Here is a 26,407-nt window from a genome sequence, read left to right as displayed (position 1 = left end):
TGCCCAGGGACCTGGCCTGCCTGTGACTGCCCTAATGCTTCAGTGCAGGGGCCAGATGGGCTCATCACCCTGGTCACCTCTCAGCATCTTCCGCCCCTGGCTCCCACGAGCAGCAAGTTTCTTTGGGCACTCTGTGGGCTTGTTTTGCCAGCCAGTGGGGTCTGCTGTGTTGTGGAAGTGCTTTGTTTGCAGTTCACACTGTCACAGCACTTGTATTCAGCCTCTGTTGAGGAAGCAGCCTGTGAGAGCCTCTGGTGGATCAAAAGGCTTCCAAAAGAGGCCTTGAGGCAAGGCTGTGCTTCCATCACACAGTGGCTCACTGTGGCTGAGGGGTGTTCAGGTGCACTCTTAAGTTGTTGTCCAGGTCACAGCACAGCGTGGGGCTTCTCCCAGGCCTCTCAGCCAGGACACCAGTAAGGCCTTAACATGCTTATGTCACATTTTGTGTTTCATGTCTATCTCAGCTGCTTTGTGTTCATCCGTTCAAGGTTTCAGTGTGGACCTGGACCAGAAGAATGGCCTCCCCCACAAGCACACCGTGGCGTTTGACGTGCGCTTCGAAAGTGCCCACAGGCCACAGGGTGACGTGGAAGTGGTGCTGCCCATCGAGGTACCACAGCTCTTGGGGCGGGCAGCAGGCTGGGCACAGCAGCAGATGTCACCTGCACCCTCCGCTGAATTCTCTGTCCTTCTCCAGGTGACACAAGGCCCCACATATAACATCCGTCTCCGTGCCACTGTGTTGGAACTGTCACTCAACCTCTCCAAGAACAGACTGCAGTTCTCTGACATCCTCGTTGGGCAGTGCCAGGTTGAGACCATCCGACTCTACAACCAGTTCCGAGTACCCTGCAAATGGTTCATTACTGCCAGCAAGCCTGTTCTGAAGGTAAAGCACAGGCCACGTTGAACACGTAACTTCTTGGGTGGGTTTTCTTTGTGACTCCTGCGCTTTCTGCTCCTGTGGCTGCCTGGCACTTGGGTCTACAGTGTGTTTGAGGAAACTTCTGTGAGTCCAGATCAAGGCTGGTTTGCCTGGACCTGTTCCATTAGCTGATGCTTTGCTTTTCTGCCATTTTCACCCATTCCTCCTCCTCTGAGGACAGTAGTTCGCGGTAGCTCTCGCACGCTGCGGTCGCTCGGAGCAAGGGGACGCCGGCTGGCTGCTCCTCGTGTGGCCGCAGACGGGCGCTACAAGACTGGCCGCTCCCGGGCTCTCGCCGAGACTGCCCAGGTAGCAGCGACAGCTGCGCCGTGGGTGACGCAGGCTGGGGTGAGGTACGAGGTCCCGAGATGAAGGAACGAAAGAAGGGACACTTGTGTAGGTTCCAAGGAAACCTTATTCCAAGGAGGGTCCAGGGACAAGTGTCAAGGGAGACGGGTCTGGCTAGCCCTTAGAACGTGAGTGGCCGTGGGGTGTGGAGGCATGAGGGAACCAATAGGTGAAGGTAAAGGTAGGCTGATGTAACACAAAAGGTCCAATGAGAAGCACATGGAGGAGGGAGGAAGTCTTGAGGACAAATCAGGAGCTAGACTGGGGATGAGTGACATAGAAGTCTCTCAAAAAAAGGGGGGGTTAACATGACAGTCAGGGGCAAGAGGCAGCACCACGGGGATTGATGTAACTATATAAGGGCTTAGGGGGAGGAACAAGGGACTCCTCACTTTGATGGGCAGGCCAGTGGCGGGAAAACGGGGAAAAACAACTTTGGAACAAACCATTATAGGGGGTTTACACGGGGGGAAAAGGAACAAACCATTACTTGGTAATTAATTTTCATAACAACTTCAACTTATGCTTTTTAAAGCACGCAACGCCACAGTTCGCTATCTGCCTGCCCTGTCTACAGAGCTTCCCTCCAGCTCTGGGCTTTGGGGCCACACTTGGTTTGGCTGTGGGTGCTCTCAGCACCGTGTCAGTGTCTCAGAGCACGAGGAGACTTCACAAGATTGGTTTCTGTGCCCAGAAAAATCACCTCCAATACATGACACCAGCCGTACGTGAGAAGCGGCAGACGCTGGAGGATGAGCCCTGTCCCTTTGAAGTGACGCCCTCCAAAGGAACCCTTGATCCAGGAAAGTGGCAGAACTTGCACATCCAGTTTACACCCAAGGAGGAGGTGAGATTGGCAGCTGTCAGCCCAGGAGGCCTGTCAGGGCTATCTGGAAATGAGGGCCTGGTGCAGAGAGTGTGGTGGGAGCTCTGCCTTCACAGGGAGCTTTCTGCAAGCCCCATACTCGGCGTGGCTCAGTTCACCCCACAGAGCACTCCCATGAGATGTGCTTTGAAATGCCCACAGGGAGCTTGCACAGAGAGCATCAGGGCTCTGAGGCTGCCTCTCAGCACATGTGGGGGATGTGCCCAATTCCCCTCAGCCTCCCCCCTGCCTGGCTGTGTCTGCAGCTGTGACACTCGGTGCAGAGCAGCTGCCCACTCGCAGAGGATAATCCTGGAATGGCTCATCCTGCTGCAGGACTGACAGACCACACAGCCACCACAGAGCTTCCTGGGCACGGCAGGACAGTCACCTGTATGGTGTGCTGGCAGCAGTCCCTGGGGCTCTGGCCTGCCTGCACATTCCCATGCAGCTGGGGATTCACCTTAAAGGACAGAGCATTCCCAAAAGTAGTTTGTCTGTGGCCGCTGGGTCTCGGAAACTGGCAGTGTGTGCCAGCATGGACACAAGTGCTTCTGTGCCCGCACACAGTCCCAGGGATCTTTTCATTGCTCAGGAAATGTAACCATCTTGTGTCTGGCTTGGAGCAGAGCCAAACACGTGGCAAAGAAGATGACCCTTATTTCTGGCCAGCAAGAGCTCCTTTGCCTCTCTCCTGGAGCTGGTGTTTGCCTGATGCAGCAGTGCCAGGACTGTGTCTGGACACTGTAACCCCGAGGGCCCTTCCCATGAGCACTGCACTCCTGCATGACTAGGTGAAAATGCCTGACAGTCCATTGTACATCCATCTGATACCAAATACCCAGTTACAGTGCACACCAGGATTCATCCCAGTTACTCAGACCCAGACTACTGCAGATGCTGTAGTCCCTAGCATCAGTAAATATCTGGTTTCCATTCACCTTGGAGGGACTGATAACACCCTGACCTTGGGGCAAGCATTGTTGTATTGGGGGTCCTGTCACTGGGACTTCATGGAATGGTTTTGTGCACTTTCCTCTTTTCAGAGGTCTTACAACAATGAGCTGGAGTTTAACATTTGTGGGAGCAGCAACCACTTGAAGCTGCACCTCTCAGGACAAGGTCTGCAGCCACGGTTGGAGTTCAGGCCCCCAGCACTAAAGATGGGATGGATGCTGGTGGACAGTGATGGGGTGGAGGCCACAGTGGTGGTGAAGAATCCATGCAACTTCCCCACTGAGTTTTACTCCCTGGATTTTGATGAGCAGTACCTTGAGGAGGAGAAGGTGAGAAGGCAGCTCTGGTCCCCATGTCCTTGCTGCCCAAGCTTCACAGCACTGCAGCATTCCAAGGCTTGTGCCAGGGAGATGGAGGCAATCCCCAGGGCAAAGCCAGCACTGCTGACATGCTGTGGGAGGACCTAAACAAAATAGTTTGTGTTGTTGGGAGGAAGGGAGGAGACAGAAAATGGGTTTGTTGAGTCTGTGTGATGAAAGGCAAGGAAAGTAATCTTGCATTATGGTTTCTCTTCCCTCCACATACAGATCCTACGGATGGCAGTGGGGTCTGAGTACCAAAAGAGCTTTTTTATGCCTCCACGTGCTGTGGGTGAGACGCTGCCCCCAGAGGTGCTGGAGGACTATGAAGCACAGAAGAGGCCAGAGGCTCAACGGGAAAAGCTCGAGGCCATGGCAGAAGCCAAGGCCAGGGCTGAGGCCAAGGCCAAGGCCATGGGCAAGGCAGCAGCAGGTCAGAAAAACAGTGAGGGTTTGGCGGTGTCTGTTTTGCCTGTGGTAACAGCAGGGACTCCAGCCCATCCACCCTGAACCCTCTGTCACCTTGCTCTCCAGGGAAAGCCCATGCTTTTAGCAGCTGCCTGTTCCCCAGCTTGGTGGAGGAACTCTTGGCTGAAGGGCTGTAGCATCCTCTTCCAATCCTGGGTGTAGCCAAAGCAAGCTCCTATCTGCCTGCCATAGACTGGGGAAATAATCAGGATATTCCCTTGTGTCCCTTAGCCACAAAGACTAGGACTGGATGAGTTGCTCAGCCAGTAGGACCAGGTCTAATATCACTGGCTCTTTTATATTTGCACCTTCCTAGCAACAAAAGAACAAGCTCATCTTGCTTTCACCAAGTCTCCTTTCCTGGTGTCTGAGGGGATGGGGAGGATGATGAGGATCAAATGTGGTCAGGAGTCTGACTCTTCCCCCTGGTTTTGCACTGCAGCATACAGAACTGTCACATTCTGTCCTGAGTCCTTGGTGAAAATGACTGGGAATCCTATCTCTCGGGCTGTCATGCGCCACCTGGGCATTGACCCATCTTCAGGGAGGTGTGAAGCGCAGCAGCACCGAGGGATTGTTGTCATTGTCCATGGGCCACCCCGGGCAGGTACGTGAGCTGCAGCCCAGGGCTGCAGGGAGAGGGGCAAGCAGGAGGAACACATCCTGGTGGGCCATGGTGCTTAAGGCAAAGTCCTGAGCTGAACAGGAGGTGGAGATGATCCTCTTGGCTCTAGAATTCAGAGCTTGTACCCACGCTGCAGCTGCCTCCCCCATGGGGGACACTTGCTCTCCTACTGTCCTTCTAACTTTGAAATCTTGTTGGAGGTTTTTCCAGGGCCTGTCCCTGCAGTGCCTCCTGTGCCAGTGTCACCAAGCAGTCCTCCTCTCTCTCGCAGGAAAGACAGAGGTAGCAGCGGGCCTGTGTCAGTATTACGACGCTGCTTATGTGTCCATTGGCACTGTGGTGGAAGAGGCCATGGCCAACGACCAGAGCCCAGCAGGGCTCTGTGCCCGGGAGCTCTGCACCAAGGCTGCCAAGGAGCTGAAAGACAAAGATGAAGGTGATGCTGGTAAGGACCCAGAGCCAGTGCTTGAGAAACCCACCATGACTGTCCACTTCTGCTTACTCAGAGCAGCAGTTTTTCAGTCCTTGGATCTCTTAGGGAACATGGGTGAAGTGCATCACTGGCTTGCCAAAAAAAATCAAATCCATTTTAAGGGTTCAGTCAGAGGTTCTTTTGTAGCCCCCTTTGCTGCCATTCTTGGCACATGTTCATTTTTCTAGGGGTACCAACTGCCCAGGAAGTTTCATGAAAGTCTCCAGTCTCACATGGAGAACAGCCCAACGAGCTGTGGAACCTGACAGTGAGCATGGAGCAAAGAGCTCATCCAGGGGTGGTAAAGCATGCCTGTCTCTTTCCCAAGTATTTTATATTTCCTCCAAGCTGAATTGAGCTTGCTCCTCATGGGCAGCAGGCAGAACTGCTGCCCACCTGAACAAGGAAAAAGCCTTCTGAAGTGGCTCAGTAAGCACAAGAGGACTATGAGTGTAACCTCACAAATGAGAGAAAGGGAAGGTCAACCGCCCAGAGGAATTTCCAATGAGAGGCATGCTCCGGATGAGCTCTTTTCTCCAGAGAGTTGCCTATGCCACTGTCAGGTTACACAGCTCGTTGGGCTTTTCTCCATGTGAGAATGGAGACAGTTATGAAACTTCCTGGGCAGTTGGTACCCTGAGCTCTGCAGGGTGAGGCCAGACCTGGCTCGGTGCAGGGGGAAGTTTTGCATCGCTCACTTTTGAACCTGGCTGGGTTGGGAGCTGGTGCAGGGAAGAAGAGTCTGGGTCCCAGCTGGGCTTTTCCCACATGGAGGATTCAGCTTCAGTGGAGATGGGTGATGCAAGTGGGGCAGGGCTGCAGGTCTCCACATGGGAATGCAGGATTGGTGCAGCGTATGGAAACAATGTTCCTGGAGGACAAATCTTTGGCTTGATCTGCAGGGGAACTGCTGTGCAAGCAGCGTCACCTGCATGCACAGTTGTTAGGAGGGACATAGTGCTGGCTTTAAAATCAAGTATGGGATGGTGTGCTTTTACCTGCTGGTAAGAGAAGCAGGGAAGGAGCTGCTTCTGGGAAACAGTGCTCCCAGTGCCCAGCAGACTGGGGAAAAAGTGCCATCTTCCTTCCCAAGGTTGTGCCCGTTGCAGTGAAAGTCTGCTTGCTTTTCAAAGCCCCCCAGAACCATCTTTTTACCCTGTGCAGGTAAAAAGTCTCAACTCATTGCTCAGACCAAGAATAAACAATTCTCTGGGGAAGAAATTGACAAGAATGTTAAAGACAAGACCCCTCCAGCACAAAAGAAGAGGGATCCAGCCAGCAAACTCGACAAAAAGGACACCAAGGTAAATGTGATCTGCCCTGGCTGATGTCTGGGACCTTTGCATTGTCTTTGAGATGGGCAGGGGCTGCTTACAGTGGAGGCTCTGCACCAGCCAGGGCCTGGTATGTGGGTCCATAGTGCCATGACTTGGGCTGGGAATGTGCTCTGGCACACAGCTCCTCTGGTTCTCAGTGGTTTGCTGGCAAAGTGCAGTCCTGGCTAGTGTGGCTGCAGGCAGTGAGCTAAGTGCTGGGAGGCTGCACCAGGGGCTTGCAAGCTTGGGTGTCTACTGGCCACGGATGGGCCCTCCAGGACCATCCCCTGGAGCCCCCAGCCTGCACTGCAGGGTTGTTCTAGTCTCCACTGTGAGGAACCCCAGCTCCAAGCCCAGCAGTGGGAGCTGTTCAGGGCTTTCCACCGTGGTTTCTTTTCCTTACAATGGTTCCCACTGCAGTTCACAGTTTCCACTGCTCCTGCACCACAGCAGCTGAACATCATCAGCAGTAGTGGGAAAGAGCTGAACTGCTTGAGCTGTGTGCTGCCCGAGGACCTGCTGGTGGACATCCTGAGTGAGAGGCTGAAGGTGTGTGGGGTGGGGGAAAAGGGGACATTCCTGCTCCAAGAAACAGGCACTGGGGTACCTGAGGTACGACTCAGAGAGGAGGAGGAGGATGTTTGTACATGCTGCTGGAGGATCCTGGACTGTGTGCAGGGAACCTTGGGGGAAGCTGCAGCTGCCCTTCATTGGCAGAGCCTAAGGACAGATCCAAGCTGCTCTTAGCTACTGCACTTGGAACAAGGATAGCTGGTGCCATCTGGGTTTACTGTGCAGCTGCCAGCCCCCTGTGTGCAGTGGCTGGCTTACTCCTCCCTTTATTCACAGCGTAAAGACTGCTCCAAGGGAGTGATCTTTGATGGCTTGGAGAGCCTCTTTGCAGGCAGCCTGGAATCTTCTCTGCTCTGCATACTCAAAGCTGTCAAGAATTGTCATCATATCTACATGGTGAACCTGCATGAGGATTATGCTTCTTGGAAAGCCAGGGGCGAAGCTGAAAGAAAGAGGAAGGAAGCTGAAAGAGAGAAGGAAGGTGAGATATCTGCATCCCTCTCAAATCTTCTCTCTCAAGCCCTCAGCCTTATCTCTGTGTATCTGGGTTTGGAGCAGAGATTGTAAGAAATGTTTTTATTAAGCCTTCCACCTTCTGCCTCAGTGTAACCAGCACTCATCTCAGAGTTGCAGGAGATCTGAGGTTTTAAGACTCACCTTAATCTCTAACATTAAATCTTGGGCACAAGTGCCAGCTGCTGTAGCTCAGCGACAAACAACTCTCCTCAGCCTTGGTGCACTTAAGCCAGGCAAAGCACAGGACCTCACTGCCCAGCCATAGTTTGGGGGGATTGTCTGAATTTTGGAGCAGGGATATGAGCACCCCAGTATCTCCTGGGATGATAGACTGGGTCAGGAAAAGCTGTGAATCCTTGCAGCTGACCCAGAGCACCCAGCTCTGCTTGCAGTCACTCATGGTTTCTCCTCTGGTTTGTGCTAAAGAGCTGCAGTGGGAAAAAGCTGTGCACAAGATTGCAGAACTTGTCTTGCAAGTAGATGAGGAAGAGTATAATGCCCTTCCTAAAGAGAAGAAAGCAGAAGTGGATAAAATAATACTGGAAAAGAAGCGCATATGGAGGAAGAGGTGAGTAAGCCTTCCATGGATCACTGCTCTTCCATGGGTTACTGTCCCTGGAGGGCTTCCCTGCTCCAAGGACTCTGAGCTCAGAGGTGCTGGATAGCAAAGGCCAGAAGCAACACAGGGATGGCCACTCTTAGCTGCCTGGCTCCCAAGAGAGGAAGGACCTTCTTCTGTTGAGACAGAACATGTTCTTCTCTATTTCAGTGGTGAGCCCTCCTGGTTTAGATGCTGCCTGCAGGGAGCTGGGCTCTGGGCTTACCTTGGCACTGCCTGTAGAGGTGTCTTTAAGTCCATGGTGTTGAGTCACACCTTCTTCATCATCTTCCCTTCTTCACCAAAACAATGGGATTGTGGTATGGGCAGGTGTGGGGCACAGACCAAACCTTGGTTTGGGTCCTGGTGCTGCCACAGATGAAGTCCTTACACTGCTGATCTGCCAGGGTTCTCCTTGTGGTGGGACACCACTCCTGTCCTTTAGGCTCCCCTTCAGCTGCAGCAGTAGGCAAGCACAGGAGAAGCTCTGCTCCAGCAGGGCAGCCCAGCTCAGGACACACAGGCAAAGTGTGAGCTGGGAGTGGAGGCTGCTTAAAGCAGCTGTGTGCCAGGACTTCCTTCAGCCCTGGCTGAAGGTGGTTTCATGGGGAGGAAACAGATGAGGCTGCTTCAGATCGATTCCATGGCAGACAGCACCAGTTTGCTTGGTCACAGCTGGGTTCCAGCAGGAAATCTGGCTGACAAGAGCCTGTCTTGCAGGAGAGCAGTTCCTGCAGCCTTTGCTTTCTGACTGACAGGATTATTCTCATTAAGGAGCAGGCTATGCCCAGGGAGAAGGGGGCTGAATGAGCTGAGTAAGAATTGTAGGAGAGAAAAGCAGATGTTAGCAATTTGTGATCTGCTTTAAACTGGGAAATCAAGAGACAAAGAGCGTTTTCGGGCATCAGTGCAGAGAGCTGGTGGATCAGCCTTTGGCAGTGGGCTGGAGGTGTCTGGGTGTGCCTTAAGAGGGAGGTTGCACAGTCAGGATCTTATGATGGCTAGGCTTAGGTTTGGCTGGTCCTGGAGGTCCCCTTCCACCAATCCCCTCACTTGGGATGTTCCCAACCTCTGTGGGTTGAGGAAAATTCACGGAAATGGTCTCGCAGTTCTGCCTGGCTCAGGGTCAAGGAATGAAGTGCAGGGCCAGCCAGGACGAGTGAGCCCAAGTTTCTGGTAGTGACTCTCAGTGATGATTTCTATTTTGTTTGCTGAAGGGAGCTGAAGCAGCTGGCTCAAAAGCTTGAGGAGAAGGAAAAAGCCTTAGAGGAGGAAGGGAGGCGGAAGGAGGAAAAGAAGGGTGTCTCTGTGGGGAATCAACCTATAAAACCAGAGAAGGGGAAAACCAAGGCCCCAGAGAAGGAGGAAACCAAAGCCTCAGAGAATAAAACCAAGCTTCCAGAGAAAAAGGAAAGCGAATCACCAGAGGGGAAGGAAACCAAAGCCCCAGAGAAGGGGGCAACCAAATGCTCAGAGAAGTGGGAAACCAAAGCTGCAGAGATGGAGGAAACCGAAATCCCAGAGGACCCAGCTGAGATGGAGAATAACTTGATCCTGAGGTTTCAGATCTATGAGTCATCGCAGCAGAACGTTGCACAGGTTTTCTCCTACTGGAACAGGATTCAGGGTACCGTGCAGTTACCTATGATCCAGAAGGGAAACAAGTCCCAGTCTTCAGCTGAAAACAAAGGTCAGAAGACCAGTAAGCCTCAGGAGAAGGTGGAGAAGAAGCCTGAACAAAAAAGTGGAGACCAAAGGAGTCTTCAGTCATCTCAGCTGGATACACAAAGTGAAGTTGCAGAGGGGGCAGTCAGAGAAGAGCACGTTGGGGTGCCGTGCCTGGACATCCAGGTCTCAGATCCAAAGGCCATGATCAGAGAGATCCTGAGGGAAGGGAAGCTGCCAACAGAAGATGAGGTAACACCCTGCAAGGCTCAGATCTTGAGCTTGCTGTGGTCTTGGGCCCTGGAGCATTGTGTCCCCCCAGGTGATAATGGCACAGAGCCTTGTCCAGGTCCCTGATGACTCCACAATGTTCTCTATCATCTGTGTGGATGGAGAGGTTATCACCATTCCTCAGATGGGCAGGAAGTGGGAGTGCTCTGTGTACAAGTATCCCATCTGTTCAGGCTTTCCCAGCCTGGAAATCATAAACCATCCCAGGACAGGGCAGCCCACAGTCATTGTTTTCTACAGCTGAGTCACTTAGGAGAAGTTTCTCTCCCGGTCCTGCTTGTAGCTCTTGTGTCTGCTCTGGAGCCTGCTCACCCCACTGGGCATAACAAAGCACCCGTGCTTCATGTAAATTAAAAACCCCATTGCCAAAAGCTCAGTGCTTTTAAAGGAGTTGTAAGGATGAAGGTGACAGAAGTATAAATAGGATTTTGCCTTCTGTTTTAGATGCTGAAACATGTGGGACTGCATCCCGACGGCCCTCCCCTTCCCCCCGGTGGTGTGCTCTCCATAGTGGAGTACCCAGAGGAGAGGTTGGGCTCTGCAGAGCGTGTGGAGCCCTTCACCATTGTGGCACCTGAAGGTGCTGCTGTGGAAGACAATCTGGTGGGTGCTGCAGTGGTGCTGGCGCTGAAGGCTAGACGGGGACATGGGGGACAGCTTGGAAGGAAAGGGAGCATTGTGGAGAAGTAGTGAAGATGTGATGGGGCCCTGTGTCTGCAAGTCTCCTTTCTGTCAGGGATGGGAGAAAAGAGACAGCTCTGCTGGAGACAGAGCAGTTCTGTAAGACAAGAGGGAAAAAAAACACTTAAAACCATGAACTTCCTTTGAGGAGAGGGTCCTGAGTGAGAAGGGGGGTCCTAGGCAAAACAAACACCAATAAGGAAGACCAAGTCCATGGGCAGGTGGATTTATTTATTTCTTCTCTCTTCCACTGGTGAACAAACCCCCATTTTGCTTTCCAGGATGGGAATGTCTCAGGGCTCACCTCTCCCCTCCCTTTTCTCTCTCCCCTTAGGCCAAGGCCCCACAAGCAAAGAGCAGTTCTGCCAAGGGCCGACCAAAGACAGGTAAAGCAGCCAGCAGAGACAGCTCTGCAAAGGAGAAGCACATCTCCACACAGAGAACAGGAAGTCCCCGGGATTCCTCTGCAACAAGATCCAAAAGTACATGGGAAAGTGCCTCAACCCCTACAGAATTCCTCAGGTGAGCTGCACGGGAGGAGGTGATGCCTCTGCTTCTTGGTCCTCTTGCCAAACAAGGTCCATGGTCTCCAGCTCCACAGCCACCCTGTGCCAGTGCTGGGGGATGGCGAGCGCACCCTCCTTGTTCCATTTGCTCCTCAGCAATGTCTGAAGCCTCCTCTTCAATTGCCAGGCTGAAACGGTACCGGTGGATAGTGCCTGCCCACAGTGAGGTGGAACTGAAGGTGCACTTCTCTGCCAAAAAGCCAGGGAAGTTTGAGCAGACACTGAGGTTTGAGCTCATGCAGTCAAAGTGCCAGTACGAGCTGCCCTGCAGTGGCACCGGCCTGTACCCCAGCATCTGCCAGAACCCTCGGTAAGGCTGGTCCCTGGCAGCCTCCCACACCACAGCTGCCCCTGAACTCACAGCCAGGGCTGCCCCTTGGGCTTCTGGCCTGGGCACATTGTGCTGCCTGAGGTCGCCCAGCACCTCTTCCTGTGCTGGGAGCTGGGAAGGCAGATGGTACCTCAGCCACCAGGAAGGGTTTTGGCTTTCTGACTGCATTTCCTACTTGGAGTATCTCATGTCCTTCCCCACTTTCTCTGCCCAGGCTGGTGTTTCCACAGTGGAGGAAAACCATGAAGGAAGATGAAGTCATCTTCAAGGAATATGTTGAGAGCACAAAGCAATTCCACTTTGGACCGCTGCTGTGTGGGAAATCAAGAGAGTGGTACGTGCTCCCTGCTGGGCCTTGTACTTTTCTGGACACGCCTGGAGAGACAGGCTGTCCTGGTGGCACAATCCAGGGCAGTCCCCAGCAGAGTCCTGGGAGACACATGGGTTTGAAGGACCACAGATATGTGAACTGGAGCAGATGAGAGGCAAATGAGCCTTGGAGGAGCTGCTCTGCCTACCCAGAGCCGCATGCTGCTGCCAGTCCAAAGGTGACTTGGGGGGCAACTTTTGTGTCCCCCCACGCCAGCCTCAACCTGTAGGAAATTAACTTCATGGTGCTTTTTGAAGTGCTTTGAGCTCTGCAGGTAGCCTGATTGAGTAATTGTTTTGTAGATGGTTTTGTAAACCTTTCATTAGTCTGTAATTATTAATAAGATTTTATTATTAACCTACCAATGGGCGTTGGGGGGAACGTACAGCAGGAATTACATTTTCCTGTAATGACATTGCATCCACACTGCTGGATGAAGTCTGCCTAAACACATTGTCCTTGAAGCTATTGTGTACTTCTACTTTTACTGTCACTTTTTAAAAAAAATAATATTTAACATTAAGTTCTTATCTCCATGGGAGCTCTGGAGGGCTAGGTCTATTTTGACACCCCAAGGAAATGAAATTGAAATATTTTAAAAAATAGACAATCTTTAGCCATGTTGATGGATGGTATGGGATCTCTGTTTGCCTCATTAACCCTTTCACTCCAAAGTCATTTCCACACCTTAAAGGTAATTTGTTATCTTTTTACATTGCTCTTTGAAATTGATGCTTTATATTTCTTTCTTAAGACTCTGAGCTAACCCATGAAATGCAAAGAAGTTTCATGACTTTTATGAAAGAGGTTAGCTAAACTCTTTTTCCAAAAGACTTTCCTTATACCCTGCAGGGAAGGCACCCCAAGAAAGAAGAAACAGTACAACCCTGGTGTACTGTTATTTTTCTAGGCACCTTTGAATTTATGTTGTAATAAAAACTCTTGAAGTGGCCTGAGCATCATCAGGCTTCTGGGCTGGAGGCACCAAGTCCAGGGGAAGGCATCAGAGTAAGGCAAGGATGAGCACACGCCCATGCCCCTGTCTGGGATCCATTTCCCTCACTTGTTTGTTAGAGCAGAGTCTCCCAGCACCGCTTCCTTGGGTGCACACAGTGCTCTCCTCGGTGTGTAGCAAAGGCAACAGTCTCCTCTGCAGCCTTTTCCCCTTTTGTGGACAGGTACAAGGCCCAGAACTGTCCCAACAACTCAGAGAATATCACCATCCTCAACAACTCCCCCACAGATGTAGAGGTCCACTTCTCCTTTGAGAATGATGGGGAGACATTCCTTCTGGACCCTCCCAGCATGACACTGAAACCAAAGGAGAAGCAGGTAGGAGAAGGGCAGGTAGAGCAGGCACTGCAGAAGTGCCCAGGGGCTGCTCCTCCTGCTCACACACAGAGCTCTTTTGATTTCTTCCTGTGGGGCCGTGTCCAGAAGCTGACCATATGGGCATACCCCACTTCCCCTGGCTTCCTGGAAGACAAGCTCATCTGCTGTATTGGGAAGAACCCAGACCCAGTGGTCTTCAGCCTGTGCTGCCATGGGGTGCACGTGAAGCTGGAGGTCAGCCCCCGGCAGCTGTCTTTTGACAAGCTGCTTCTGCACAGGTCAGTCATCCCAAAAGCACTCCAAGACTTGTGACAAAGAGAAAATGTTTGGCTCTGGTTTCCAGGGCATGGATGGAGCTGCTCCAAGTTGCATTCAGTGGCGAGGCTGGTGTGACCATCCAGCAGCTGATGCCAAGTGCCTTTCTGTCTCTGCAGGACTGACAGCAGGACCTTGGTCCTGAGGAACAACACCCTGCTGCCCATGGCCTGGCAGCTCAATGGGCTGGATGACCTTGTTGAGGACTTCTCCTTGTCACAAAATAATGGCACCATTGATCCCCATTCAGAGTTTGAAGTGACACTGCATTTCAAGGCTGAGCAGATTGGCAGCATTGAGAAGACCCTCCGACTTGAGGTGAGAGGGCCTGTGCCCTGCCTGGCAGAGCAGGGCACAGTGAGCAGCCGTGTGCTCCTAGGGACAGAGTTGGGAAGAGCTGCACCCAACAGACACAAGGGTGCTGTGACCCCAACTTCTGCCTCTACACAGAGTTTGCCAGAACATGCAGTGCATCCACATCCCCCCAGATAACCAGACACTGCATCCTGAGCCTGTACCACAACCACCTTGTCCCTGTGAATTGTTGAAGGTTGTTCAGACTGCAGTGTGATCTCTACATTCCTCCTGGCCTTTGTCTGAAGCTCTTGCATAGTGCAACAAACTCTCCCCCTGGGATTTTGTTCCCCCTGGTTTAGGGGCTGCGTTTCAGACAGGGCACTGGGTGACTGGAGAGGGTTGTCAATGCCACCTGCTCTGAGGCACCTCGCACTTCCTGTGGTTGTTCTTACACCCCTGTGCCTCTCAAGGGTGCTTTAGCAGCAGCATTCCCTGCTGTAGGAGTGCAGAATTGGGCTGATAGGGTTGTTTACTGCAGCAGAATCCCACTGGGGCAGCCCATGAGAGGAACGGGTTAGCAAACCTTGGGAGTCCACGCTTGTGAAGCCAGGGAGGCCACAGAGGAAGCAGCCAGCAGGGACAAGGACTTTCAGGCTGTCTACCAAAAGAATAATCTGAACAGTGTTTGTTCCTTGCTGCCTCAGGTTTCAGATACAGAAAACATCCTGGGGATTGTCCAGGCTGAAAACATCAAAGTCTCTGCAGAGGTCTATGATGTCTCTCTGAGCATCGACATGCCTGAAGGTCAGTGGATGCTCCCAAACAAAGCAGTCCAGGTGCACTGCATTGCCTTGGGAGGGGAGGGGATGGGATGGCATACAAGGATGGCATGGGATAGGATGCAATGGGATGCGATGGAATACAAGGATGGGATGGGATGGCATGGCATGGCATGGCATTGCATGGCATGGAATGCGATGGGATGGGATGGGATGCAATGGCATGGGATGCGATGGCATGCGATGGGTGGGATGTGATAGAATACAAGGATGGGATGGGGTGGGATGGGATGGGATGCGATGTGATGAGATGGAATACAAGGATGGCATGGATACATAAAGTACATACCCTGCAACCTGCATGAAATATAGCATTGTCAGGGAACTGACTTAGCCTTAAGTCTCTCCCCTCTGAACTTTGAAGCCTGCAGCTTCACCAGCAGATTGGATTTGGGGGCTTTGAAACAACAGTGATGTGAACAGGCAGTTGGCAGCCCCCACAGGCTCAGCACAGCATATGAAGTAATTGGATTTGTGCTTGGAAATGAGGAAATGGAAACTGAGCTCCTTAGCTACTAAGCCTGCAGATATTTTGAGTGAGAAGAGAAAGGGCAGACAAGTAGCTGGAAAACACTTTCAAGAAAGGAAACTTGCTGGAAAGGGTTTTGCACCAAGACCTCCATGTAGCTTGTGGCCTGTTGTGTTCTGCAGCAGCTCATAAATACCATGTTTGAACTCACTCTGTGGGTTTTCTGCAGGTCCAGATGGAATCTTGGAATTTGGAACCATTAATGTCCTGGATAATGTGAAGAAAGTCCTGAGTCTAAAGAACAAAGGGAGATACAACATTGAGTACAGGTGAGTCCTGCTGCCTGGTAGTGAGCTGTTGTGGTGCAGGGTTCATTTGGTTTGTTCTGTTTCCCCCTAAAGTTATAATGGTTCGGTCCTGGGTTTCCCCCCTCCCCTGGCAACCCCTCCTTTTGAGAGTGTCAGTTTTTTGTCTCCACCCCTGTTCCCCTGGTTACCCTCTGTCAATCCCTCCCTGAGTTCCTGCCCATCACACACTGTCCCCTTCCCTCTTTCCAGAAAGTTCTCCCCTCCTCGGTGGGTGATTGGATCGGGAACAAGGGTCCCTCCCTGTCACATTCCCTATTGGCTAGCCGGCATGTTTGTCACGAGTTTGTTCCCTCCCAAGTTCTCCCTCATTGGTTGAAGTGTTGTATGTTCCGTCCCCTTTATAATCGGCTGTACCCCCACCTCGTGGTCCCGACCCGATGGCTTCCCCTGGAGACATTAAAACTCTGGACTTTGCCCCCGAGTCGAGTCCCTCTTTTCTACTTCGCCTTCCTGCTGATCGCTGCTGCCTCCTGCTGAGGCGCTCCCCGGACGCCCGCGGCGCATCCGGGCAGTGCCGCCCCGGCTGCCAGCTGCTGTGCCACAGCTCGGCCGGTGCAGCCTCCTCCCCAGCCCGGGGGAGCAGAGAAAAACTCGGACAGCAACTCGGCAGTGAGCATTTCCTCAGGTTCCCAGGCCTTTGTCTGGGATTCTTTTGTATTCTTTGTCAATGGCTAGAACCTGTTTCCATGCTGGCTACCTCATGGGAAATACAAAACCTGGGTTCTCTAATCTTAATTATTCTACCAGAGAATCCAGCCACAAACCAGCAGTTCTTCACAGCTCAGCAAGAACCCAAAGCAGAGCCCCAGAAATTTCAGCCACTGAAATGCTGAGATTCATTGCCTTTCTTTGATGTTCACTTTCTTTATTTTTCTGAGACTCTGTAAAGAAGTGAATGAAAAATTTCAATGTCAAGGTTTCTTGCAGTAGCCTTGTGATTGTCTGCACTCTCTGTCAAGATCCAGGACTCCCTGAGCAGAGCTGGATCCTCCCTTTATTTTTTTTGTGGTCTTGTGCAAAGTCCTGGCTGTGCTGGTGGCACCTGTACTTTTAACTGCAGAGATCTCCATTCCTTCCCTTTCCCCCCAGTTTCACCCTGAAGGGTGCAGGTCCCAGGACACGAGATGTGGCATCCCACTTCACTGTTGCACCTCAGTCAGGCATCCTGATTGCCTCCCAGCCTGGTGTGAATGTTGAGATCCTCTTCCACCCCACAAGTGAGATGCTCCTCAAGAACAAGCCCATCCTGTACTGCCAGGTGAGCTGCCTGGGCCAGGCTGAGTTATCACACGGTGTTTTGGGAGTGTAAACAGGATAGGTGTCTCATGGAACAAGGGCTTTACTGGAGAATCCTCTCTCCGACGTACACAAACAAAGTCTTTCAAAACCATTTGGGAGGCTTCCTAAGTGGAGCTGAGAATCTGACTCTGGAGGAGGTGCTTAAACAGGGAGGGGTAAACTGGAGGAGCTGGGGACTGGGGTAGAGGCTGGCCTCTTTATTGTTTACCACCTTTTCTGTGGACACAGGTGATAGATGCCTGCTCAGGTGAAGGAGGCCAGGCTGTCGCCATCATCCCAGTGAATGTGTCAGCAAAAGCTGTGTACAGCAAGTACAGCATTGAGCCTGCCTCACCCATCAACTTTGGAGCCATGATCAAGGGCACCAAGAAGACCCAGACTGTTGTGCTGGAGAACAAAGGCATGCTCAACTTCAAATTCTACATCCGCCAAGCGCCCGAGGAGACATCTACATCGGAAAGCAAAAGGTATGAGAAGCCCTGACCACCCTTCCTGTCTGAGGAGGCACCACCCCACGGCTGGTATGTGGCAGGCAGCCAGGAGACCTGGACTATCGTCCATTTGCATCCCTGGCTTGGGGAGAGGGGGCTGAAAAAGGCCTCGGTATCTGCATGTGTAGTATGAAGCTGGTGACAGAGCTGCTCAGTCCAGCAATGGGAGCTGCTGGCTGCTCTCTGGGAGCCATCAGGAGCAGAAAGGCTTTCCTCTCAGAGGAGGAAGGCCAGCTTTGGCCTCGGAGAAAGGCAGGGGAGCTCAGCATGACAGATACCTCTGCTTTCTCCTCTCAGTTCAAAGCAAGGGGAATCTGCTCCACTGGCTAGAAAGCAATCAACAGCAAGGAAACCAAGCTCCTTGACACAGGTGGGTGACTCCTGCTCCCCAGCAGTGCTGCTGCAGGGGATGTGAGAAGATGCTGCTGTGCCCAGGCTGGGGGCTCATTGTCACAAGGTGGGATGTGGTCTGCAAGACCAGTATCTGCTCAGTCCCACTGACAGTCCTGTACTCTGGCTCTGACCTGGAGCTGTGGGGTCAACAGAGGGGAGCAGGTCCTGTGTTTGGTAGCTGCTAGCCAGCATAGGTCTGTGAACACCTCAGAAGCAAAAACATCCCCCACTGAACTCCCAGTCCACAGAGCTCAGACAACACTGCTTTTTGTTCTTTGCAGTCCCTATCTCTCTCCTGTGATTTCTCACAGCTATTTCTGCTCTCCTCTGTTATCTACGGAGATTGAAGGATCACAGCTACCACCTTCATTCTTTACACTCAAACTCCTTTCTCTCTGCCCCTTGGGACAGATTTGCAGCTCCTCTTGTCTTGCTGCTCTCAGTCTGGGGCTGCTTTTGGGCCATGAAGTCATCCTTCCTTGCTGTGGGACTGGGTGCTTGGGCCAGGCAGGACATACTCTTTGCTGGGGTGCTCAAGGCACAGCTGTTAGCCATCAGCCTCTCCTGGACCTTTTTCTGCAGAGTCACCTCAGTCTTGGCATGTTCACGGTGTCGCCCTGCTCCGGCTCCATCAGTCCGTGGGGCCAGCAGAAGATCACAGTGGAATGCCTCGCAGGGCAGGAGGGGACATGTGAGGAGCAGCTCTACATTGACATCCCGGGCAGAGACCCCAAGGACAATCCCCTCGGCATTCCCTTCACCCTGATTGCCGAGTCCTGCCTCCCAGGTACATACTGCCCACAGTGCCCTTGGTCACACCTGCTGCTGATCAGCACCTAAACTTGCTGCTTGGATAGAGAGGCATGCTAGCCCTGGTGTCCCACCTTAAAATCCTCAGAGGTTCCAGCCCTCTTCAAGTCCACCAGTGGACTCATCCCTCCCAGGCTGAGAGGGATGCATGGAAGGATAAAAGGAAAGCAATGCTCTCTAAGACTGAGGCTGACTGGGCTCCATCCTCCCAGCCAGCTCCCCCACCCAAGGCTGGGTTTAGCAGTCACCTGGGCAGAAAGGGCTTATCAAGCCTTCTGAGAGGCCAGCAGGGTCCAGATAAACTCATCAGGGAGGCTTCTCCATGCTCACCCCTCTGGTGTGTCCACAGGATTTGCTGAGGATGCGATGTTAATCTTCGCGGAGTACCCGATCTGCAGCAGCACCGACCTCAGCCGCAAGCTGCAGTCGGTGAAAGGCCCGGGCCTGTTCATCAGAGATGAGAACAAATTCATCTTCAACAAGGTTCTGGTTGGGCAAGAGGCTGAAGCTCATTTCAGTATCTACAGTGCAAGCAGTCTGCCATGTGACGTGGTCCTCTCCATCAAACCCCTGCCTGGAAAGGTAAGAACAGGAGGCCAAGGTGGTGGCTGCCCTCTGAGGGCCATGTGAGAGCCTGTTTTGTTCTTCAGATGCATTGCTGCCTGTGGCCCAGACTAGTCTAGGTCAGTGCAGGTCAAACTGCTGGGAAAAGCAGCAGAGCCAGGGAACAGTTGTGTGGAATTCTGCATATCTTGGGCCAGGTTTTGGCTCACACCTGTGTGTCTTTGGTGGGAGAAGTGAGTCCTTCTGAACCTCTCTTGGAAGCACATGCAGAGAGGGGCTGTTATAAACTGCCAGGACTCAAAGCAGAGCATTTCCTCAGGCCCCCTGGCTTTTCCTTCTCTTTGAAGGCCAGTTCTAGGTTATTTTCAGGGTCTTCCATGCAGTGCCCACCTCCCATATAGGCTGGGGCAGCTTCCAGCACTCAAAACACCCAATGCTTTAGCACAAGGTGAGCATTCTCTGGGAGGACGGGAGCCTGCCCAGGGAAGCAGGAAGGAAGACACACTGTCTGGGGCTGTTCTCAGTAATGCATTTATGATAAAGCTGTGTCATCTTGAAAAGTGTTTTCTCCTAACACTGCTCTCTGGGTTCTCCCAAGGAACAAATCCCTATCAAAAACATTTTCAAGTTGGATCCAGTCAAGATGTCCGTTCCTGGCTCATCCTGTGCTGTTGCTACAGTGACCTTCACCCCACCAGATGAGCAGAATTACAACTGCACCTTCAAGGCTTCCCTTGTCATCCCAAAAGGGTAACTGACCCTGTGAAATACTGGGGAGGCCTCACTGATAGCTGCCTCTCCCCTGGGAAGGCACAGCCCTCTTGTTAGCTCTAATGCTTTCAGTAGCCTTAGGCAGAGTACTTGGCATGAGATGATCTGAGAGGCAGTAACTCTTAGAGCAGAAAAATGAGGCTGATGGTTTAGCCTGCATGAGGAACTACGAAGACAGGCAAATATTAGCTAGCCAACTGGAAGTTACTGAGATGTGCTACAGCTGAGCTGAGGGTTTCCAAGGACAAAGGCTTGGATGAAGCAGTTTCTGTACCAGCAAGTCAGCAGTCACAATTTCCTCTTTGTTTCTGTAAAATTAGGTGATCCTCTGGAACTCCCTGACATTTGTTAAGCTGTTTTATGTGAGTGATTGGAGCTGATGTGAAAGAGGAGCCTGGTTCCTCTGCCCTGGGACCTGTGTGCTGGGGCTTTGACCTGCCCTTCCTCAACTCTTTAGTGGCTGAATTGGAATGAGAGAAGTCTAATGGCTAATAAGCAATTGCTTTTTTTACTGTTCTTGGAAATGATCTTTACTGATGGTGACGATGATGTGTTTTTGCCTTCTTGCTTTTGTACTGCTTTCATGCTCTGCGTTTGCTTGTTGCATGAGTCTCATCTCACTGCAGCCAGGGGATTTGCCATACCTCATCTGGTGCCTCATTATTTACCTGCTATACTGTGTGATTCAAGTAAAATTATTTTTAACTGTTATTGTGGAAGTCTCTGGCTCTTTGGAGCAGGTTCCTCTTGTGAATGGCCCTGAGTGGACTGGGAAGAGGCTGGTGGGGGGGCTGTGTTGTGGGGTGCAGGAGCACCAGGCAGGGAAAACACTGTGGGTGGCCCTCAGTGCTTTGCTTACCCAGTGAGAAATGGGTTAGTGCCAGCTGAAATTGTTTCTGTGCCTCTCCTGCAGCTCTGTGAAAATGAAGCCCCAAACGCTGACCTTCACCATCAGCGGGCAGGCGCACGAGCCGCAGCTGACGGTCGTGCGCCCAAGCGCCCGCAGCAAGCGGGGAACGGCCGTGCTGCGCTTCCAGAGGCTCCAGGTGGGGCGCTCCGAGGTGCTGCCCCTGGTCATCCGTAACGACGGCATCACTCCTCTCAAGGTGAGGAGGACCTGCTCGAGGAGTGGTCTGCTTTGGGAACAAGTGCTTGTGGCACAGGGCAAGGGTCCCAGAAAACATGGCAGACCTGGAAAGAGGTGTCAGAAATTCTTTTTAAGCAAGTGACTGACATCTGTTCTCCAAGAAGGGAGTTCTTGGAAATTTTCTGTCCAGTCTGTCTTCTTTAAGTTGAACACAAGAAAGGTGACTATATACATATGTGTCAGGTCACCTTTTGTTCTCATGGACATGTGTGATTTCCCAGTTCTATTAAAATGTAGTAAACTGGGATCAAATACAATCTAAGTAGACTTAGATGTGGTTTAATTACATTCTGCTCATCACTTTCTGTCCTGTTTGGTTCTGTGTCAGTTCTATCCAGATGCCTCTGAACACCCTTTTTTCTCAGCTGATTTGACTTTTGTGCTAAGTGCTGTTAGTAGTGGAAGAGGCGCTGGGTGGCCATGTGGGACCAGCAGCACTGTGGTGTCAGTCCCTGTGCCATCCTGTACTCACACCAGCATCATTGTGTTCTGGGTTTCCTTTTCTCAGTTTATGTTACGCCTGGAGCACGAGTACGGAGCGTTCTTCTTGAAAGGCAGGGACTCCACACTCAAGGTATTCCACACTGAAGATGTGGGAGAGGACTCCACTGGAAACGGTAAATTCATTAACCATGAAGTATGATCATGCACAGAGGGAAAATGTGTGCTCTGCTCTTGGCTTCTCTGAGCCACAGCCAGATGTTAGGTACAGTTTTGTTCCTTGGGCTCTCTGTGCCCCAAGCTTTTCCTGGGCCTTTTTGCAGGGTTTCCTCCTAGCAAGTTGTAGGAAGTTCTTCTGTTCTTCTAGACATGGTGGGTTGACTTGTGGGGGACTGTCACTACCTCAGTGGACCCTCTGAGGTATTTGCTACATGTAGGAAGGTACCAACCTGAACAGACACAGCCCTTGAGCCCGCAGCCAGCCAGCAGAAGCCAAAAGCACTCTGGCTTAGCTTTGCATATGGCTGGAGCTGGCTGGAAGCAGATGGAATGAGGGCTGGACATCAGCCTGAGGTTAAGCTGCTTAAGTGGTGCTGTGTCTGGAGGTGGCAGTCTTGTGAACATAGCAAGAGGGTCTGGAACCACTGGGGGTAGAACCTGTGCTTAGAAGGCAGCTGGTTTCAACCTCTTATTCCTCATATATCCTATGGAAATATTTCCTCCATACAGCTGCATCACTTAACTCTGATTTCCACTGCTGTGCAGAGAGCAAGCCCACGAAGCCTTTCTTCCTTCTGCGTTGTGGGCAATCGACAGAGTTTGATGTCATTTTCAAACCCACCCTGGCTCAACGTCTGGAAGGGAAGATTCGTCTGTTGGTGGGGAATATCTACTCTAACAAAGTCCTAGTAGAGCTGGTGGGTGAAGGCCACAAGGACAAATTCACCCTCGTTGGACTAGAGGAAGACACACAGGAGAGGAATGCTAAGAGCAGTCTGAACAAAGACATCATTGATGGTAAGAGAGGAGAGGCTGCCAAGGTGGACAAGGAAGAGGAAAATGTCCAATCATGTGTGTCCTCTCTCCAGCCAGGCCTGGGCTGTCACCCACGGGCCTTGGTGGCCTGTGGGGGTGGCAGCCATGCATGCAGAGCAGTGTGTGCTGTGCTGCACGTCGCTGGCTCAGGGATGTGTCAGGGTGTTTCCCTGGAAGTGGTGGGATGGGGAACTGCCAGGGGAGCTCTCTCCAGAAGGTGGAAGGCTTGGAGCAAGGAAGCATTGAACGTGCAGGTGTCTGTGCACGTGAGGGGGCAGGTGGGGCTCCCTGCATGCTGAGATCCCTGCATGCTCTCCTCCTTAACAGCTGTCAGAGTGAACCACATGCAGTTTGGGGACTGTCCTGTCGGGAAGCCCTGCCGCAGGACCTTCACCATGAGCAACCGCACCCGTCACCAGTTCATGCGCTTTGTGTGGGAGGCAGACGGCCCATTCCAGTTGTCCCCCAAGGTGAGCGTGGACTGCTCTGCCTTTCCCCATCGCTCAAGCCCTGCCCTGGTGTTCCCAGGAGCTGGCAGGAGTCCTCACATACCAGTGGGAGCCCATTCCAGTGCCATGTAGGAGATGCAAGCCTGGCTTGGCTGGGCCAAGGCTGCCAACCTTGAAGAAAAGGCTTCAAGTTATGGGAGGTTCTGTTCATACTTTTGTCTACCAAACTTCACACAAATCCTCTCTGAGGTGCAGATTCCTGGCACAGCTGCTCACATCAGTCCCTTTTGCTGTCAGTCCTACCCTTGGCACTGCTTCCAGTTTGGTCTTGACTCCCTGATTCTCCCTAGGTGGGACACCTCCGTCCTCGCCGTGCCAAGGAGATCATGGTGACCTTGAAATCAGATGTCCCAGCCACCTTCAGGAGGCACCTTGTGAAATGTAAGGTGACCAAGATCAACTTTGAGCTGCCACCAAGGAAGGTTCCTGACTGGGACGACCAAAAGATCACTATGTCATGGTGGAGTACCCCCAGCAAAGACTCAGCAGACAAATCCCCTAAAATAGAGAGGGTAAGAAGCAAAATGGTAAAAAAAAGCCAACCCAGCTTTTACAAAAAGAACCACCATAACACCATCACTGCTGGCTGAGCAGCTCCTGCTTCCTCTGACGTTGGACAGCCGTGAGGTTCACCAGCAGTGCATTCCAGGTGGATGCACAGTGACCAGACACACTCACACAAGAGGGGAAGCCTTTTGACAAGAGACCTTTGGCCACACACAAACCATCAGTCTGTGCCACAAGCACAAGTGTTACAGCCTATGTTGAATGGGAGACAATATTCTATGATTTTATCCCATTTTATGGTGTTAGAAATCTCTTCATCTCATTTGGTGCCTTTTCACCAACAAGGAGTTAAGTCTGCTGCACTCTGTCTCTTTTCTTGAAGCGGAGAGAAATCCACTTCTCCTGTATATGCTGGTGAACTCCAAGTTTTATCTGCATGGATCCCACAGAATTTGGTTGTGGTCTCTGTATTGTGTGGGATATCTCATCATGAAGTAGCCCAGGCACCGTATGTCAGTATGGAGGAGTCCAGAGAAGGATCATCTCCAGAGACTCTTGTCTTTATTGTCATTATTGCCACGCACACTCATCTTGGGTGAAGGTTTTTTCTGAGTTTCTGGACCATTTTAAGGCCTCTAAACCACCCTCTTTTCTAGCAACAGCTCCCAGCAGTGGCTGTTGCTCCACTCACAACATCTGGGGAACACTTTCTCCTAAGACAAGAAGAAAAAAGTCTTTTCTAGAACTCTTCAGTCTTGGGGTTCTCCATCCACAGAGCTCCAGCAGGGGAACTTAAACCAAATTTTAAGACCTGCTGGATTTGTAGGGGATTGTCACAATCCACTCTACAAACGGGAGTCAAAATGGTTCATTTTACTGATCTCAGAGTGCAAAAACCAACACGGAAAGGGGTTTGCAGTATCAATCAAAACAAATGCACCTTTATTGAATGACCACAGCAAATGTGTTACAGGAATTAGGGAAAGGAAAATAATAGAAAAGAGGGGGGAGGAAGAGAGAGGAATATAGCTACCAAACATAGAGATGAAGTGCTTTGTAGTCCAGCCGAAGGAACCTGCCTGTCACGTCAGGGAGATCTCCAAAACTCCTGGTTAACTCATGGTTCTATTATAGTCCATTACTGAGGCAGGGGTACAGATCTTGAAATTACTGATGGGAAACAGATGCAATAAAGAATAGGTCTGTTGAAATTGCTGAGGAGGAAAAAAGGTATTGGAGATGGGTACAGACAGTCCATGTTCTCAGCAGGATAAGTCAATATCAGCAGTGAGTGGGACTCATTGTTTCAGGACTGGTTTCTATGGGAAACCAGTCTAGGTCCAGTGAACACATCTGTGAACAACACTCAGCAGGCACCTTGCTTCAGTCAGGCCAACACCCCTGTAACAGAGTTACAGGGGTCTCAGTCTCAGTCCTTGGGAGGGGGCTTCAGTCATCTCAGTCCGTCCATCGCGGTGGGTGAAAAGCAGATGAAGGGTCTTCCATGAGGACCACCAGAGGTTACCCCAGAAAAATCCAACCAGGACACCAAGAGACAGAGAAATTCCTGGGCTATTGTTGCGAAGCAGGTGCAAGCAGGTAGGGCGAGTCACCCTCCCCCTTTACCAGGCTCAGTGTTCCATGGCAGCAAACACACCTGCAAACAATAGCTTGGCAAATCAGCAGGGTTCTCAGGATGGCGAGCAACCATCTTAAGCAAGGCCAGAATTCTGCCCAGGGTCTTTTCAGTGGTACCAGTTTCTATCCTTTCACAACGATCGTGAGGCAGATGAGAGAAACTTCGGATAGAGACTTACAGGGACCAGGAAGAGAGTCAGTCTCTCTACAAGACTGAAGTACAGGGACTGGAACACAGCTATAGTCTCCCTGGGGATATTAACAGCTGTGGTAGTGGCTGCTTTGATCGGTGGGTAGAAGAATCTGCTGTAGCAGAACAGTCCCAATTGTGTCATCTTCCCAGGGAAGTAAAAGAGGATGGTCCTTTCTAGCCCCTCTATGAGGCTGATCTTGGAGGCCAGAAGATCCCCTTCTCAGCCTGACCTTCTGGGCTCTGCTCAGTGATTCCTCCCTCCTCTGTTTGCAGGTGGTCAGGGTAGCCCCGGAACCGGTCCACACTGTGGTGGAGGAGAGCAGCCAGGAGGTCGAGGTGTACCTCAGTGCTGTTGTTGGCTACACAGAGTTGAAGCTGAACACAGTGATGGTTCAGTTCAAGGATACATTGCCCTTCCACACAAGGACAGCCATGTGAGTGCTGGAGGCCTGCCTTTGCCCAGGGCTGGCCCAGTGCCTGCTTCCCAGAACTCTGCCCCAGCCCAAACCAGCACAGCCCCATTTACATGCACACAAAGCCAAGCAGGTGGGGTGGCCAGGAGAGGTTCAATGCTGCCAGACCTTTCTGCTGAGAGCAGCCATGGGTTTGCTTTCACTGCATGTCACCTTTCCTCATCTGCTCAAGAATAAGTTTGCAGTGAAACCAAGACCTAAAGTCCAGAGTAAGCCCCTTAGCTTCAGTGTCCTGGGCACCGTGTTGGCCCTTTCCTCTTAAACATTCAGACTTGGAAATACTGTTTTGGGCCACCCAGCACAGCAGTCTGAGCATGGCAGGGTTGCCTGGGGAAGAAGCTGCTCCTCAGAAGAAAGTGGTACCAGGAGTCCATCAGACAATGTCACTGTACTATTTGCTTTATAGTTATTGGACATTTGTTTTAATTCCTCCTTTTTGCTTTTCAGTTTCAGCATGCACAACACAGGGAAGGTAGCCCTGGAATACTACTGGGAGGAACCTGCAGATAAACCAGTGAAGAAGCCATACTCAATCACTCTGATGCGTAAGGGCATTTCACCCCAAAACATGAACTGCTTTTTTATCCTTG

The 26,407-nt window shown here is 51.7% G+C and overlaps 1 protein-coding gene across 8 annotated transcripts in view; it reads left to right on the top strand.

Annotated features, from left to right (window-relative positions):
- Positions 1 to 26,407, top strand: part of LOC135279386 (hydrocephalus-inducing protein homolog) — a 71,657-nt gene that overhangs the window by 41,444 nt on the left and 3,806 nt on the right. For 3 of the 8 annotated variants that reach the window (XM_064386751.1, XM_064386748.1, XM_064386754.1), the window contains 34 exons: positions 489 to 610; positions 698 to 889; positions 1,968 to 2,120; positions 3,185 to 3,424; positions 3,683 to 3,887; positions 4,365 to 4,529; positions 4,819 to 4,992; positions 6,184 to 6,323; positions 6,756 to 6,884; positions 7,185 to 7,389; positions 7,851 to 7,992; positions 9,240 to 9,939; positions 10,423 to 10,581; positions 10,994 to 11,181; positions 11,353 to 11,535; positions 11,771 to 11,890; positions 13,105 to 13,258; positions 13,364 to 13,536; positions 13,693 to 13,891; positions 14,575 to 14,674; positions 15,408 to 15,507; positions 16,636 to 16,804; positions 17,074 to 17,312; positions 17,634 to 17,706; positions 18,312 to 18,516; positions 18,889 to 19,121; positions 19,702 to 19,853; positions 20,788 to 20,980; positions 21,530 to 21,638; positions 22,192 to 22,479; positions 22,825 to 22,967; positions 23,297 to 23,518; positions 25,618 to 25,778; positions 26,265 to 26,362. In XM_064386751.1, coding sequence (XP_064242821.1) covers positions 489 to 610; positions 698 to 889; positions 1,968 to 2,120; positions 3,185 to 3,424; positions 3,683 to 3,887; positions 4,365 to 4,529; positions 4,819 to 4,992; positions 6,184 to 6,323; positions 6,756 to 6,884; positions 7,185 to 7,389; positions 7,851 to 7,992; positions 9,240 to 9,939; positions 10,423 to 10,581; positions 10,994 to 11,181; positions 11,353 to 11,535; positions 11,771 to 11,890; positions 13,105 to 13,258; positions 13,364 to 13,536; positions 13,693 to 13,891; positions 14,575 to 14,674; positions 15,408 to 15,507; positions 16,636 to 16,804; positions 17,074 to 17,312; positions 17,634 to 17,706; positions 18,312 to 18,516; positions 18,889 to 19,121; positions 19,702 to 19,853; positions 20,788 to 20,980; positions 21,530 to 21,638; positions 22,192 to 22,479; positions 22,825 to 22,967; positions 23,297 to 23,518; positions 25,618 to 25,778; positions 26,265 to 26,362 — 6,228 coding nt within the window. Of the gene's footprint in view, positions 1 to 488; positions 611 to 697; positions 890 to 1,967; positions 2,121 to 3,184; positions 3,425 to 3,682; positions 3,888 to 4,364; positions 4,530 to 4,818; positions 4,993 to 6,183; positions 6,324 to 6,755; positions 6,885 to 7,184; positions 7,390 to 7,850; positions 7,993 to 9,239; positions 9,940 to 10,422; positions 10,582 to 10,993; positions 11,182 to 11,352; positions 11,536 to 11,770; positions 11,891 to 13,104; positions 13,259 to 13,363; positions 13,537 to 13,692; positions 13,892 to 14,574; positions 14,675 to 15,407; positions 15,508 to 16,635; positions 16,805 to 17,073; positions 17,313 to 17,633; positions 17,707 to 18,311; positions 18,517 to 18,888; positions 19,123 to 19,701; positions 19,854 to 20,787; positions 20,981 to 21,529; positions 21,639 to 22,191; positions 22,480 to 22,824; positions 22,968 to 23,296; positions 23,519 to 25,617; positions 25,779 to 26,264; positions 26,363 to 26,407 lie in introns of those variants that run through there. The other 5 variants (XM_064386749.1, XM_064386752.1, XR_010346635.1 and 2 more) reach the window with 5 other exon arrangements.

Source organism: Passer domesticus, chromosome 12 (genome assembly GCF_036417665.1).
Source record: "Passer domesticus isolate bPasDom1 chromosome 12, bPasDom1.hap1, whole genome shotgun sequence".
Taxonomy (NCBI): Eukaryota; Metazoa; Chordata; class Aves; order Passeriformes; family Passeridae; genus Passer; species Passer domesticus.
Note: the sequence above shows the minus strand (reverse complement) of the source record. Positions and strands in the feature narration are given on the sequence as shown.